Raw genomic sequence first — 13,160 nt, 5'->3', positions numbered from 1 at the left:
CTGAGTGAATGCTTTGAGCTTGAGATAGATCTAATCAAATGGGAACCAGCATTCATTGGTGTGAATGATGCAATGAGACAATGATGGATTCCGTTTGTTCTTGTGACCATCAAATTAACACCATCAATCTAAAACAAGCTGATAAGAGTAATTCCAGCTAATTTGAAATTAAGCAGCTCAATTTCTCTTTATGGCCACATAACCCCAAACCAAGCTGTTAAAAACATGTTTAGTTGATTTACAGTGTAACAGCAGTTAAGTAACGATCCATATTTCCTTAGCATACACATAACAACAAAATTCCCATTAATAATGGCCAATAGCAGTTCTTCATGACTTCATGAATCTGAAATAAAATGCAATACAATGAAGTTGTCTTCATGTCCAAAAGCCATTCTTCATCAATCTGAAGTAAGCTGGGATACAATAATTAACAGGACTTATAGTGGCAAGTTGCAGCACATCATCTTGAAAGAAGTATGGATAATCATTATAACAACCACAAATTGCAGCTCTGCCATGCAAATTTCAATGTGCTGTTCCAACCACACAACTTTTGTTGCTGTTTCAAAACTTTTAGACCCCTTCCATTTATCAGATGCCGCAGGTGAAACACCTCATGTAAAGCTCACATGCCTAGCAATTGGTATGTACATGTCAAAATCTATGGGCACTATCCCATTTTGAAAAGCCATGATACACAAGGAAAAAAAGCACATAATCATTGTTGCTGGCCTACTCAACTCAAAGTTTGGAATTAGGCCAAATCAGAACCAAAGCAGGAAAATGCCTTGATACCCAAAACACGCTCCAAGAATGACTTTGAGTTTAAAGATTCTAAAGCTTCAGGCATTCTACTTGGAAAATGCTTGTGAAAAGCCTTCACAGCACCAGCAACCCCATCCTCATTTTTCATAGCTTCAGCTAATTCAACTGCTCTCTGTTTCACCTGTAAGGAAAGAATACACTAACATGAACACACATGTGAATTAATGAATTGCAATATTTACAGATGGCCTTCTGTCCAACCAAGCAGACTCAAAGCCAGCTCTCTTTTTTCCACAATGGGCAAAGAGCTCTCTCTCTCTCTCTCTCTCTCTCTCTCTCTCTCTCTCTCTCTCTATTATTGCTTGAGCTAGAGCTAGGCCCTCTATAGCCCCATGAGACTGTATCAGCTAGAGCTCTCTTTATCAGTTAGGCCTCTCCTTTTTACTTGTAGCTTTTAGCTTTCTTCTACAGTTCATTTAAGTCTACATTCCTTGTTCTTTTCAGACAGTCATATCATCATATAAATGATTGTAACTCATAGCCTTATGTGTCATTTTGGCATCTTGCGGGCATTAATATATCATTTCATCTCTCTCTCTCTCTCTCTCTGTGCCCCCCCCCCCCCAAAACCACCACCACCCCCCAAAAAGGAAAAAAAAGAACAAAGAACCCCCAACAAAGAAGTTTGAATTAATGAATTGCAGTATTTACTAAGGGCCTAGTGTCCAACCAAGTAGAAATCCTCCCTAGGGAGAAGGCCAACATGCTGAATAAGATCCGACAACCGATGGAGAAAACCCTTGAGTGAGCTTAGTACAGTGGGCAGGGACTGGTCGTACTACTCTTGGATTTTGAGAAGGCTTATGACAGGGTGGATTGGGAATTCCTAGAAGGCAAGGCTAGGTGTGGATCCGCGGGGTCTCCGCACTTTACAGATTGGCTACCAACAGGGTTCTCATAGGTGGTAGGCGAGGGGAGGAGTTTCGGCTGGAGAGATCGATCTACCAAGGCTGCCCTTTGGCCCTGTACCTGTTCCTACTTTTTGCAGAGGCGAGGTCTCACTTCCTCAGGTCACAAGTGAGCGGGTTACACGGCCTCCAACTTCCAGTGAGAGAAGAGACTGAGTTGCTAGACTCAGAGTATGCAGATGATACGGCACTCTACATAGAGGACAATGAGTTGATGCTAGAGAGAGTGAAGCTGGCTCTTAAGGTATTCTCTTCTACAGCGGGAGAAAAAATCAATTGGCGAAAGTCAGTTGGTTTCCTCATAGACCGAGACTCTAGCACAGAGTGGGGTGTCCACCTAGGATTTAGATGGGTGAGCAGAGGACAGACGGTCTGTTACCTAGGGTTTTAGGTGGGACTTGACATCATTCCTGCCCAGCAATTTCTCCCAGTCCTCGACTCTATTCGGAGGAGGCTGACCTAGTGGAGCACTACTCACCTCTCACTAGCAAACCGAGCCCTAGTGGTCAACCAGGATCTCCTAGCGACATCACACTGTGTTGGTGCTTCTTCTCATCCTATGCAATGCAACTTTGCCGCCTAGTCCGGAACTTCCTTTGATCTGGATCAGATGGCTCCAAGAATTCCAGGGCCAAGGTGGCATGGGGGACTATCATACGGCATCGGTCAGAGGGAGGGCTTGGAATCATAAACCCAGAGTATCAGAGTATGGCCCACTTGAGAAAGCTAGTAGTCCGCAGCCTCACACAAGGAGGGCAGACCTGGAATGCCCTATTGCAGGAGGGTCTTCAGGATTGTAGACCGAGGCTTGGCGGTGAGTGGAGGCCATCCCTGAGATGGATCTTCCCAACATCCAAGATCACTTCCCCCAGATCACCTTTCCTACGCAGCTTGCTCGGCGTGTGGCAGAGCCTCCATAAGGCCCTAACCAAGAGTCCCCCACGCTACCAAGAGGAGATAGATGGTCAGTCAATGACCTTGAATCCACGGGTTAGAGAATCAGGAAGGGGCACAAATTGGCGAGCGCTCCCACATCTAGTGGGCTAGATGGGAAGTCGGCCCGCCGGCTCATACCATCAAGACAAGGCGGGAGGTGTACACGATGGTGGACAAGGAGGTGTTGCAGCAAGTATGAGGCTGCCATACTAGAGGAGTGGAGTTGAGAAAAAGGGAGATAGACGCAACAATACCTCAGGAGTGCCTTGCTTCCAAGATACGAGAGTCAATAGAGGCCAGGTATGGGCCGCTAGGTTTTCACCAACAGACATCCCCCTCCAAGTGGCAGGTAGAGTGGGTGGCGCTCCACCTGGGACCTTCACCATGCAAGAGGGGGGGCGTCTCGCTCCTGACAAAGGGCAGCGGGATGAGGGGATTGATATCATTTTATGGAGGAGGATCCAAGTGATTGGCCTTCAGAGGAAGACATGACGGCTGGACCCTTTTGTCTTTTGGGCCGGGTTATCTCCATACGTAGTACGGACTGATCCATACGGTACGATCCGTACCGTACGGTACCGTACGTATCCGTACGATTTAGTACAAAAAATGGTCACTTTTTTGCCACTCTACTTTAAGTCTACAACTTTCTTTTTTTCTTTTTCCTTTCTTCTTTCTTTCTTATTTCTCCCCCAAGCCTCTCTCTCTCTCTCTCTCTCTCTCTCTAGTTGCACTAGTACCATGTACGAAAGGTTTAATACTATACCATACTTTAGGTACCGTACCTTACGTATTAGTACCATAAGGTACCAACTTAATGGATGCATCTTTCCCATTTGAACTGCACTTTGGGACGAGCTAAATGCTCCTTATATTAATATGATTCTCCCATGAGATTAGGCTATTTGAGATTCAAACAATTTCTCTCAACCTTCTCTCTCTCAAGCCCACACTTCTCTTATTTGTATGATCATGCATGTATGATGTATCCACTCCCATCTATGTAGTTATAAGTTGTAGGTAGCAGTAGCGCATGTTGCGCATTCCGCATTAGGTTTTGGCATGTTACTCTCAAGTACTCATCTTATATGCTCTAATAGCATTGCTATTTAGACTTGAAATATCTATTCTATTATCTTTTATTTAAAATAATCAAGTTATTTTTTTGTCGTACTAATATCGTACCGTACCTTATAAAATCTTAAGGTACCATTTAGTACCGTATTTTATCGTATTGTACCATATCGTACCTTTCGTATCTAACAACTATGCTTCTGGGATGAGATCAAGGAGTGACGCCTCTGGATCTGGGAGGGCAAGCCACTTGATGAGCTAGAGTGGGATCCGAGGGAGTGGATATGGCCAGCCACTACGGTCGCCAAGAAGCCACTGAGGTTCCTCGAGTACACTGCCAGGATTGACAGACATGTAGTGATGCAAGAGGATATGGATTGGGCATCGTCACGTAGCAGGCACTGGGTGAAGCACAACATCACAGAGCCTTTCAGGCGGACCTTTTGGCTCCGCCTATGGGATAGCTAGAGACTGAGGAGGGTATCGTATTTCTTATGGCTGGTGGCACATGGAGGCTTGGCGGTGGGAAGTTGGCTTGCCCAGATGCAAAAGGAGGGAGGTTGTAAGCGCTGCACATAGCAACCTCTGGAAACCCCAAAGCTAACCGGTTTGGAGGCTCTACCCATCCACCAAGTATTGGAGCCGACAGCAGACCGCTTTGAAGTATGGGAGATCATAGGGAGTCTTATTGGATGGCATGTTTGGAAGGCGCGTGTCAAGATGTTTCTGGCGGAGAGAGACTTTCAATACATGCGACCTTAACAGAGCTCTGGACCTCCATCATCCACTCGCTCCGCATCCGATACGATTAGGTGCAAGATGAGTCCAGGGTTCGTTAGGAGCTCCGTTGTCATTTCATGCGCACTTGGGGCGGCCAAGACCTGTTTTTCGAGATGTAGGCAGGCAGCCCCAAATGGTGTTATGCCCCCCCTCCGTGGCTTCTTGCCCCTATCCCCCCTAGACTGCCCTGAGAGGCTTGTACATCTGATATATTTGTGACTCTGCATCAGCTCCAGCTAGTCTGTCGAGCATGAGCACTTCCTTGTATTCAGGGTTTTTTCTGAAGTAATATAATCAACCACTTTTTATTTGCAAAAAGAAATTATGCACGGAGCTACATCGGAGTCCCTTGGTGGTGGTGGTGGACCAAGCTGCAATCTCGTAAGTCCTGCTAGCTCCATGTGTCTATGATATTGATGCTTCCTAATCGACTGATGCAGCCCCTGTTGTGTTGATTCCAGCAGGAGAACAGAAGGTGGAAGCAGCTTGAGCAAGGAACTAGACGAAGGCTTCTAGGGTGGTGGAGCACATGAGGATGCTTCCACAACCACATGGAAGAGAGCATCTGGCTGGACTGTGTGTCACTCAAGTGGGGAAGTGGAAGCAATTGGCAATGATGGCGTACTTGCGAAATGGAGACCGCCAAGCAGTGGCACTGGAGCAGGGAGCTCCTAGGCAATGGCCACATGCGTAGGATGACATGCTATGCAGGGGGTGTTATGGGCAGCACAAGGGGGAGACCATAGCACTGCTTGTGGGGGCAAGTTGCAGGACAGGATGGAGGCAATGTTGTTTAGCACGGGATGAGCAGGTGCAGGTGGCACAGAGTAGGTGGCTCTAGCACAAAATGGAGAAGTGTGGGGGGGATGCTGTATACAGGAAGAGGTGCTCAGGCTATTGTGGGGAAAGTCAAGAAAGGGGTGGCAATGACAGCTAGCGAAGGAACCAGGTGGGAAAGTGGCAGTGCCAGCCTGGGGGATGAATCACGGCACTGAGTTGCAGGGGCAGGGAAACAGGGCGGCAACTAGGCGGCAGCACATCAATCTGCTCTGCCAAGTCAGTCAGCTCATGACAGCTTCAGCATACAATGGCATCAGCTCATGATAGCAACCCTTTATGTAGTAGGACTAATGCCATGATGTCATGAGTTCAGCCACCCATCACCTACAATATCATGAGTTCAGCCACTAGATGGCTAAATCCTTTCGGCTTTGATGGAAGGCTTCCCACACCTACAATTGAGGATATCCCTATGATAGACAAGGAGTCAGGATGGATGCACAACTATCCAACAACAATGCCATAGGTGATGGGCTCCTTCCTCTGCCCCTTCTAGAGAGGAGTTCCTAGAAGCCTTTAAGGACTACTAGGATGTGTAGAAATGGCCAAGGAGAAGACAGGCTGTTAGAATTTTTTGTTGCTTTCTAAGGCCTACATTTATAACGAGGATGGTAACCAGCCTTTGATAGGTTTGATTCACCTTCTCCCCAAGGCAGACAGATTGGTAGGAGTTAAGACACTGTCAATTTATCACCACGTTGTTAGTGGCCTCCAGGCACTAGTGGTGGCTTCCACCATCATGCCTAAACCTGTTGTCCCAAATAGTGTTTCACAATACACAGATGGACTTTGTACTGGATAGGAGAATATTGGACAGCATTTGCACTGCCTCCAATGCCAAAGGTGGATACAACATAACAGTTTCTGCCAAAGATATTAATAATGTAGGGATACCTTTTAGCACCCAAGTGTTTCCTTTTGTTCACAAAAATGGTGGCTTTCTTCCTCAAAGCAAGGTTTGAGCTTGCTGATTAGAAACAAGATGGAGACTATCAACTTGAAGTACACAAATGAAACACCCTTCAGGTGCAAGATGATATTAAGATGATATACCAACATCCTCAGCCTTGGGGTTTTGAGAGCACACTAAGAGACACGTGGTCCTGGTGCTCAAGATTCCAACCCCGACCTAAATCCAAGGGCATGATTTTGGCTCAAACTTCATTATATCCCATAGTTCAAGAAATTTAATGTGATTACACATGGGAGGAACCAGGTACATTAGAAGTTCTAAAGACAATGCCAACTCAAGAACATGCTATGAGCGACCACTATCTCAACCCATTTGGGACATATGTATGAATAATTCTTGACCATTAACAAAGAAAGAACATGTACCATCCATGTGTAATGAACAAATGCTGCATTTTTAGCAGCAGACTTCTATGCTTTGCAATTGAAAATACTCATTAAAGAACCATGGGCCCTAAACAGAAGTCTTACTTGAATCTGCAACAGCCATAAGTACAGCTTAATAACATCCTAGGCAAGCTAGGGGATTGAGGAATTATATTGACAAGAAAGGACTGGACATTCAAACAAGGAACTAATATGAAAAACATACAACTACAAGATAGAAGGTTAGGAAACAGGAAAAGCTAAAAAATACATTAGGGCCTGTTACCTCTGGATCCAGCATAAATTGGATTGCATGTACTAGTTTGTCAAGGGAGAACTGTGCCACGGGTATGGGAGCTGGGCCAACTCCTTTTGCATGCACTCGATCACCCCAGAAAGGCTGGTCCCCAAAGAAAGGCACAACAGTTGTTGGACACTACAAACATTCAGTTCTGCAGAAATTAAGTAAATTTGGTGGATGTAGTATTGTAAATGCTTCAGGCAAACAAGTAGAAATATAAACTGAAGCATCTATAGCATAAGGAAAACTTATTGTTACAGGTATTTGGAACTACCATAAGGACATTTTGTTTGTCATGAACCGCCAAAAACAAACAACAGAGACATTATTAATTGATACAGATTCCACAACTACCACCATTGACACACAAGCATCTATAGCATAAGGAAAACTTATTGTTACAGGTATTTGGAACTACCATAAGAACATTTTGTTTGTCATGAACCACCAAAAACAAACAACAGAGACATTATTAATTGATACAGATTCCACAACTACCACCATTGACACACTTTTTAATTGCTTGAATGAAAGCACATGTTCATTTAATACCTATTTAGGTTAAAAATACAGTTATTTTTCTGTGTTTAAACTTTACTTCAGCCCATCGAGCTGCAAAAACACAACCAAACCAATTATTCAAACATCACTAAACCTATCACCATCCATGTCCCTCATCTCATGTTTGTATGCTTGGATCCTACTTACCCTTTGGAGAGGTTTCCTTTGATATACCCAATGTCTCCATCTATCCATAGTACAAGTAACCTGATCAGCATCTATGTACCATCTTGTTGCAGTGAGCAACCACTCCTATTCAATCTAAAATTTATCTCCACCCATTTGCACCAGTCTGTTTGCTATTTGTTTGGCTTCATGTGAGCTACCACTCCTATTCGATCTAAATTTCATATCCATCCATTTGGCAAGAGCCACACCTGCCCCCCCCCCCAAGGCAGGCAGCCCCCGAAAAAACAACAAAACAAAACAAAAAACAAAAAAAAAAAAACGTAGCTTCTCTCTCCTATTCCCTCAGACCACCTGCACAGGTATTGGACATATGTGATTTCTTTTGCATTCAGTTTCAGCTAGACGGTTAAGCAAATCTACTTCGCTGTATGCTATTTTGAGTAATGTAATTAGATTTGCCAATAAAATAAAGGTTGGCATCTAGCAAAACCTACAAAAGCCTCACATATATTTGTATGCAAGAATGAGTCACATTAGTACATGGGATCATACTGACAGCAGACAATACACACGAAGTCTTTAATCAGTCTCTGAAGCATGAAGACCAAAAAGGAGTCCAAGAAGATCAAAGACTGCACCAAAGAGTGCGAAAGAAGCACTAAGAAGATGAAGAAAATATTCTCCGCTGTCGATAACAAAAATCTTCCCCTAGTGGATCTGGTTCTCATAGTGGATGTAACAAACCCTATCGAAAATGTAAAGTTTCAAGCCTTAACTTGACTAGGCTGCCAAAGAGCTAGTCTCCCGTGCCATGTCATCGTTTTGGGGGGGGGCACAAAGAAGAAAAGTGGTACTATCCATAAAGCTATAAAGGCATGTATTTGACACTCATTTCAATGTAATAGTACTATCATTCTGTGTCACTCAAGATTGTGCTTATGAGTCAAAGTTAATCTATCTTAGAACCTAATTCACTTGAGTTATAATTATTTATCTCAATCTTTTTTTTTTGTTTATAACCTCCGTCCGCCATAGTTAGCATAGCTCTAGATCCGTGTTTGTTAACAACGTGCAAGGTTGAGTAAGAGAATAGCAATGTCTGTGCTTGTTCAGAGTTACTCTAAATCAACAAGAAAAATATTGATTTATATTCTTACTGCTGCTCTCAGTCCAGCTGCAGTAGTCCCTGCACCCCCATGATGAACCTGTGTAGTAAAGTAAACTGTCAGGCATACCAGTTGAATCACAATCTTAGACAGACATCAGAAAACTTTGCAAAATGTGTGAAGACTTTCACTGGTTACAACCAACCAAATGCTCATACTCAAATGTTTACATATGAAAGACTCTGTAGACTATTCAAATTCCTGTTCTTTCATTGTAAAGAAATACTAGCCTTGAAGAAGCATATTTGTGTAAGGATTTGCAAAACACCTCACCTGCCACTTTCATTCTCTCCAGCATCAGCTCATTATCCTCAACATAGAGGGTTGTGTCATTTGCATACTCTAGGCCAAAACTAGCATCCCTTGTATTATTTCGTTATCTTCAATTGCAAATGGATGGAGTACAACTGAGCTTCTCTAAGTTCCCCTACTTATCGAAGTGCCTCTTGACTCATAGATGATCAACAAGCCTTCAAACCAATTTGCCCCTTGTTTTGCTCAGGGATTGGCCTCCAATTGTGCTCCTCGGTGACCAATTCAGCCCCAACTATTTGCTACCTAAATGGCCATTTGAGTCTCCTAGAATTTCCCCAATTTCAGTGACTAAAATTCAAGTCTCTAGCCCTTCAATTCCTGAGATGCTTGGCACGCTTCTTGTGGTGGCTGTCAAACCCTAATTTTTGCTGTAAATTAGGGTTTACAGCAAAAATTAGCCAAAATCTCCTGAGTCCAAAAACTCTGTCTCAGCCCTCATTGATAGCCTCAATGCCTACAGGCCACTCACTCCCAAATGAAGGAAATAAGACCACCACCACCGCAAAGAGTAGGAAGAGGTAAGGAGCAAGAGGGCTATCTTGATGAACAAACAGTTCTGCGTGAAACTCTACCCCTCTCTGCCCCTTGATGATCACTCTACTGGTGGCTGATCAGTATAGTACAAACACCGTGCTGATCCACTCTTGAGGAAAGCCTAGCCATGCTATGGTATCCTCCAAGAAGTCCCACTCAACACTATCATAGGCTTTTTCAAAGTCCAAGAGCATTGCCATGCACTAGCCATTGTAGTGAGCCCACTCTATAGCCTCAAAGAAAGTGAATACATTGTCTAGGATGCTCCTATCCCAAACAAAACACATTTATGTGTCGTGAGTAATGTTTGGGGTAGAGTCGTCTGCCAATCATCTTTGTCAATGCCTTATAGACAACTCACAACAAGGTGATCAACCACCATTAGGACAGCTGCAAGAACTCTCCCCCTTGGGAAGGAGACTAAATAGGCCTACTTGTTGAGCTAAAATTACATTAGCCTGACTTAAACAGCCCCAAAAGACGCTTAATTAATGAACAAACCTTCTTATTTTAAGAAGAAACATGACCCTAGAAAGTTCCTGTGTCCCACATGCAAAACCCTAATTTGGGTGCATCAAACTTCCTATAAATAGGAATGTAGCCCATCACTCTCCCTTAATCTCATTTTTGCAGGTTTCAGCAACCGTATCTCTATTGCTCACAACCCGTTTGCAGAGGGCATCGCTGTGAAAGCCTTCCATTGTTGTCTACTGTAGTTCCAATCTCCATCACCCACATTCAGTTATCACTTGCTGATCCATCACTGCCAGACTTGCGTCTACTGCCAAACATCCATCTCTAGCTATTAGCGTTATCATCCAGGCTGTGCTTGCTGTCATCGAGGGCTTCAAGAGCTGTCACCATCATCCACGTGCTATCGCCTTGTGCAGACCGCCTACATTTGATCTTCTCTCTCCTCCACAAGTACATCTACACTATTGCCCACCTCGACGCTACTTACATTTGCCATCTCCAACTGTTACTAGGTATTCTCTCTCCTCCACAATTTGTGTTTGCTGCATATTCTCTCTCCTACTGGCATCTGCATGAGATCGAGCCTTCCCTAGCTGTGTTTGCTGTTGTTCAATACACGAAGGTTGCCTTGCTATGTTTCGAGATCCATTTCAAAGTATGACACACTCTCCATCTCATAACCTCTACCTTGATCCCAGAGATATGAGAGTTCTAGGATTAGTATTCAATGCATAATGTGTTTGCTACATGAGTATTATATATTTAGTAGTCATTCACTTCATTATTCATTGTGTTCACTGTCTCTACACCGTTGCCCACCTCCACGCTACTTGCATTTGCAATCTCCAACTATCGCTATGTGTTCTCTCTCCTCCACGATTCGCGTTTGCTGCATATTCTCTCTCCTACTGGCATCTACATGAGACCCAACCTTCCCTAGCTGTGTTTGGTAATGTTCAACACACGAAGGCTACCTTGCTACATTTAGGGATCCATTTCATCCATTTCAAAGTACAACACACTCTCCATCTCATAACCTCTACCTTGATCCCAAAGATATGAGAGTTCTAGGTTCAATATTCACTGCATAGTGCATTTGCTACGTGAGCATTATATATTTAGTAGTCATTCACTTCATTGTTCATTGTGTTCACTGTCTCTAAGTTACCCTAACTCTGACTTTGTTCTATGTTTATCAGTTTGTGCTTTGTTGTACGATTGGTTTTGTGTTTTTTGCATTTAGAGCATTTATTCACAAGGTATCAAAGCTCAGTACTATCTGAGAAACCTTGGCTTTTGATCGGAAAGCTCATCTCCAAAAGTAAGAACAACAAAACGGTCAAATGACTTCAAACACATTCACACCACCACTCCAGTCTCCACAACCAAACATGGACAAAAAACGATCTTGAGTGGGCCGCCCAGCTTCCTACTACACAATCTAACATGGGCAAAGAACCATTGGACTACCATGGAGTCCACATAACATATCAGATTTCTACCACAGAGTATGATCTCATCCTTATGCATAGGGCTTAGCAAGAGGTTGAAGGTAAGCCAGAGTTACCTCCTTTATATTTGGTGCATAGAACTAACGATCTTGTAGGACCTTCAAGATCTCCACTACAGATTGGCCATCCACGAGTGGAACCTGGCTCGGATTACACTCCATTTCCACAGTATTTCTTTTCTCCAATGCCAAGTATGAACCCTACTATGTCACATTCTATGCCAACTAATTCTGTATTTTCTGTTGAATCGGGGGATCCTCATCAAGAAGGAACTCTTAAAAACAACCTTTGGTTTTTGATAATGAGGAAGATACTCATAAAAACAACCTTTGGTTTCCGAGTAATGAGGAAGATACTCATAAAAACAACCTTTGATTTCCGAGTAATGAGGAAGATAGGTATTTCTTTATTATGAACTCAAAATTAGGGAAGAAGGTGACAGAAAAACTTGTACGTATTCCTTCCCTTCGTTTTTCTTCAAATGATTTTATTTCTCATGATCAATTTGGATTTGGTGAATCTTCATCTAATGCAAGTAATGGACACAAGAAACCAGTTATGTTTCCCATAACAATATCCATTACTAATCTATTTGGGCCGCTACCCATCCTTCCCTTGTCTTCCACTACACCTTCCTTCCCGCTTCCATTAAGTACACCACATTATCCACTACACACCACCCTAGGGGATTCTGCACACTTATGCACAACCTTTAGGACTTCTACATACCCATTTCCATATCGTGTACCAATGATGGAGGCTCGGACTCCCACACACATACTTTCGGTTTACCCCTCTAGGAGTGTATCCCAAACATACTCAAGTGTGGATCGTCTGGTACCACAATTTGTCTCTATGGCATTACCTAGTGGACCATCTGGTCATTATGTTGTGCCCTAGCTGACATTTGGACAAGGCTATCGTGTCCAATGCCTCCACCTCTACCTTCAGTATCGTATGGGCCTATATCCATTTCAGTACCTCCGCAACAATCAGCACTCATTGGACACCAATAGCCCATTCCTACTTATCTACCATTACCCCCTCTAAATCCTTATCCACCAACACTATCACTGACTTATCCTCCATCTTACCCCACCTATCCATCTTTACAAACACCTCATGGTTCTAGCTCTTCATCCACCAAGCATGCTTGTAATGACAATACTCATTTCAACAGGTCAAACTATACCAATTGGTCCAATTTGATGAGGCATGTATTAGACTCTCAGAACCTATGGGACTTAGTACAAGGGTTGGAACCCCAACCTGGTCCCGCACTTATTCCATACAAGGTCATTCGCTCATGGAAGGCTTGTAATACCTCCCCTATTGTCAAGCTTATGCAGGGCTTATGGCCTGAGTTTCACTCTCAACTTCACCATTTCTGCTTAGCATCCAAGCATTGTGTACCCTTGGCTAACCCCTATCCGGCTCGACATAGGACCCATCACATCAATTTGGA

The 13,160-nt window shown here is 43.6% G+C and overlaps 1 protein-coding gene across 10 annotated transcripts in view; it reads right to left on the bottom strand.

The window, feature by feature from the left end:
• Window positions 1-219: 219 nt before the first annotated feature.
• Window positions 220-13,160, bottom strand: part of LOC148025450 (sterol 3-beta-glucosyltransferase UGT80A2-like) — a 182,520-nt gene continuing 169,579 nt past the window's right edge. For 2 of the 10 annotated variants that reach the window (XM_087692577.1, XM_087692576.1), the window contains 3 exons: window positions 8,853-8,900; window positions 6,991-7,140; window positions 224-949 (listed from right to left, as the gene is read on the bottom strand). In XM_087692577.1, the coding sequence (XP_087548703.1) occupies window positions 758-949; window positions 6,991-7,140; window positions 8,853-8,900 (390 nt within the window). In that variant the 3' untranslated portion in view covers window positions 224-757. Of the gene's footprint in view, window positions 950-6,990; window positions 7,157-8,852; window positions 8,901-13,160 lie in introns of those variants that run through there. The other 8 variants (XM_087692578.1, XM_087692581.1, XM_087692580.1 and 5 more) reach the window with 8 other exon arrangements.

The sequence above is a fragment of the Lygodium microphyllum genome, chromosome 14 (genome assembly GCF_053477565.2).
Source record: "Lygodium microphyllum isolate KBCC chromosome 14, Lygodium_microphyllum_v1.1.10, whole genome shotgun sequence".
In the NCBI taxonomy this organism is placed as follows: Eukaryota; Viridiplantae; Streptophyta; class Polypodiopsida; order Schizaeales; family Lygodiaceae; genus Lygodium; species Lygodium microphyllum.
Note: the sequence above shows the minus strand (reverse complement) of the source record. Positions and strands in the feature narration are given on the sequence as shown.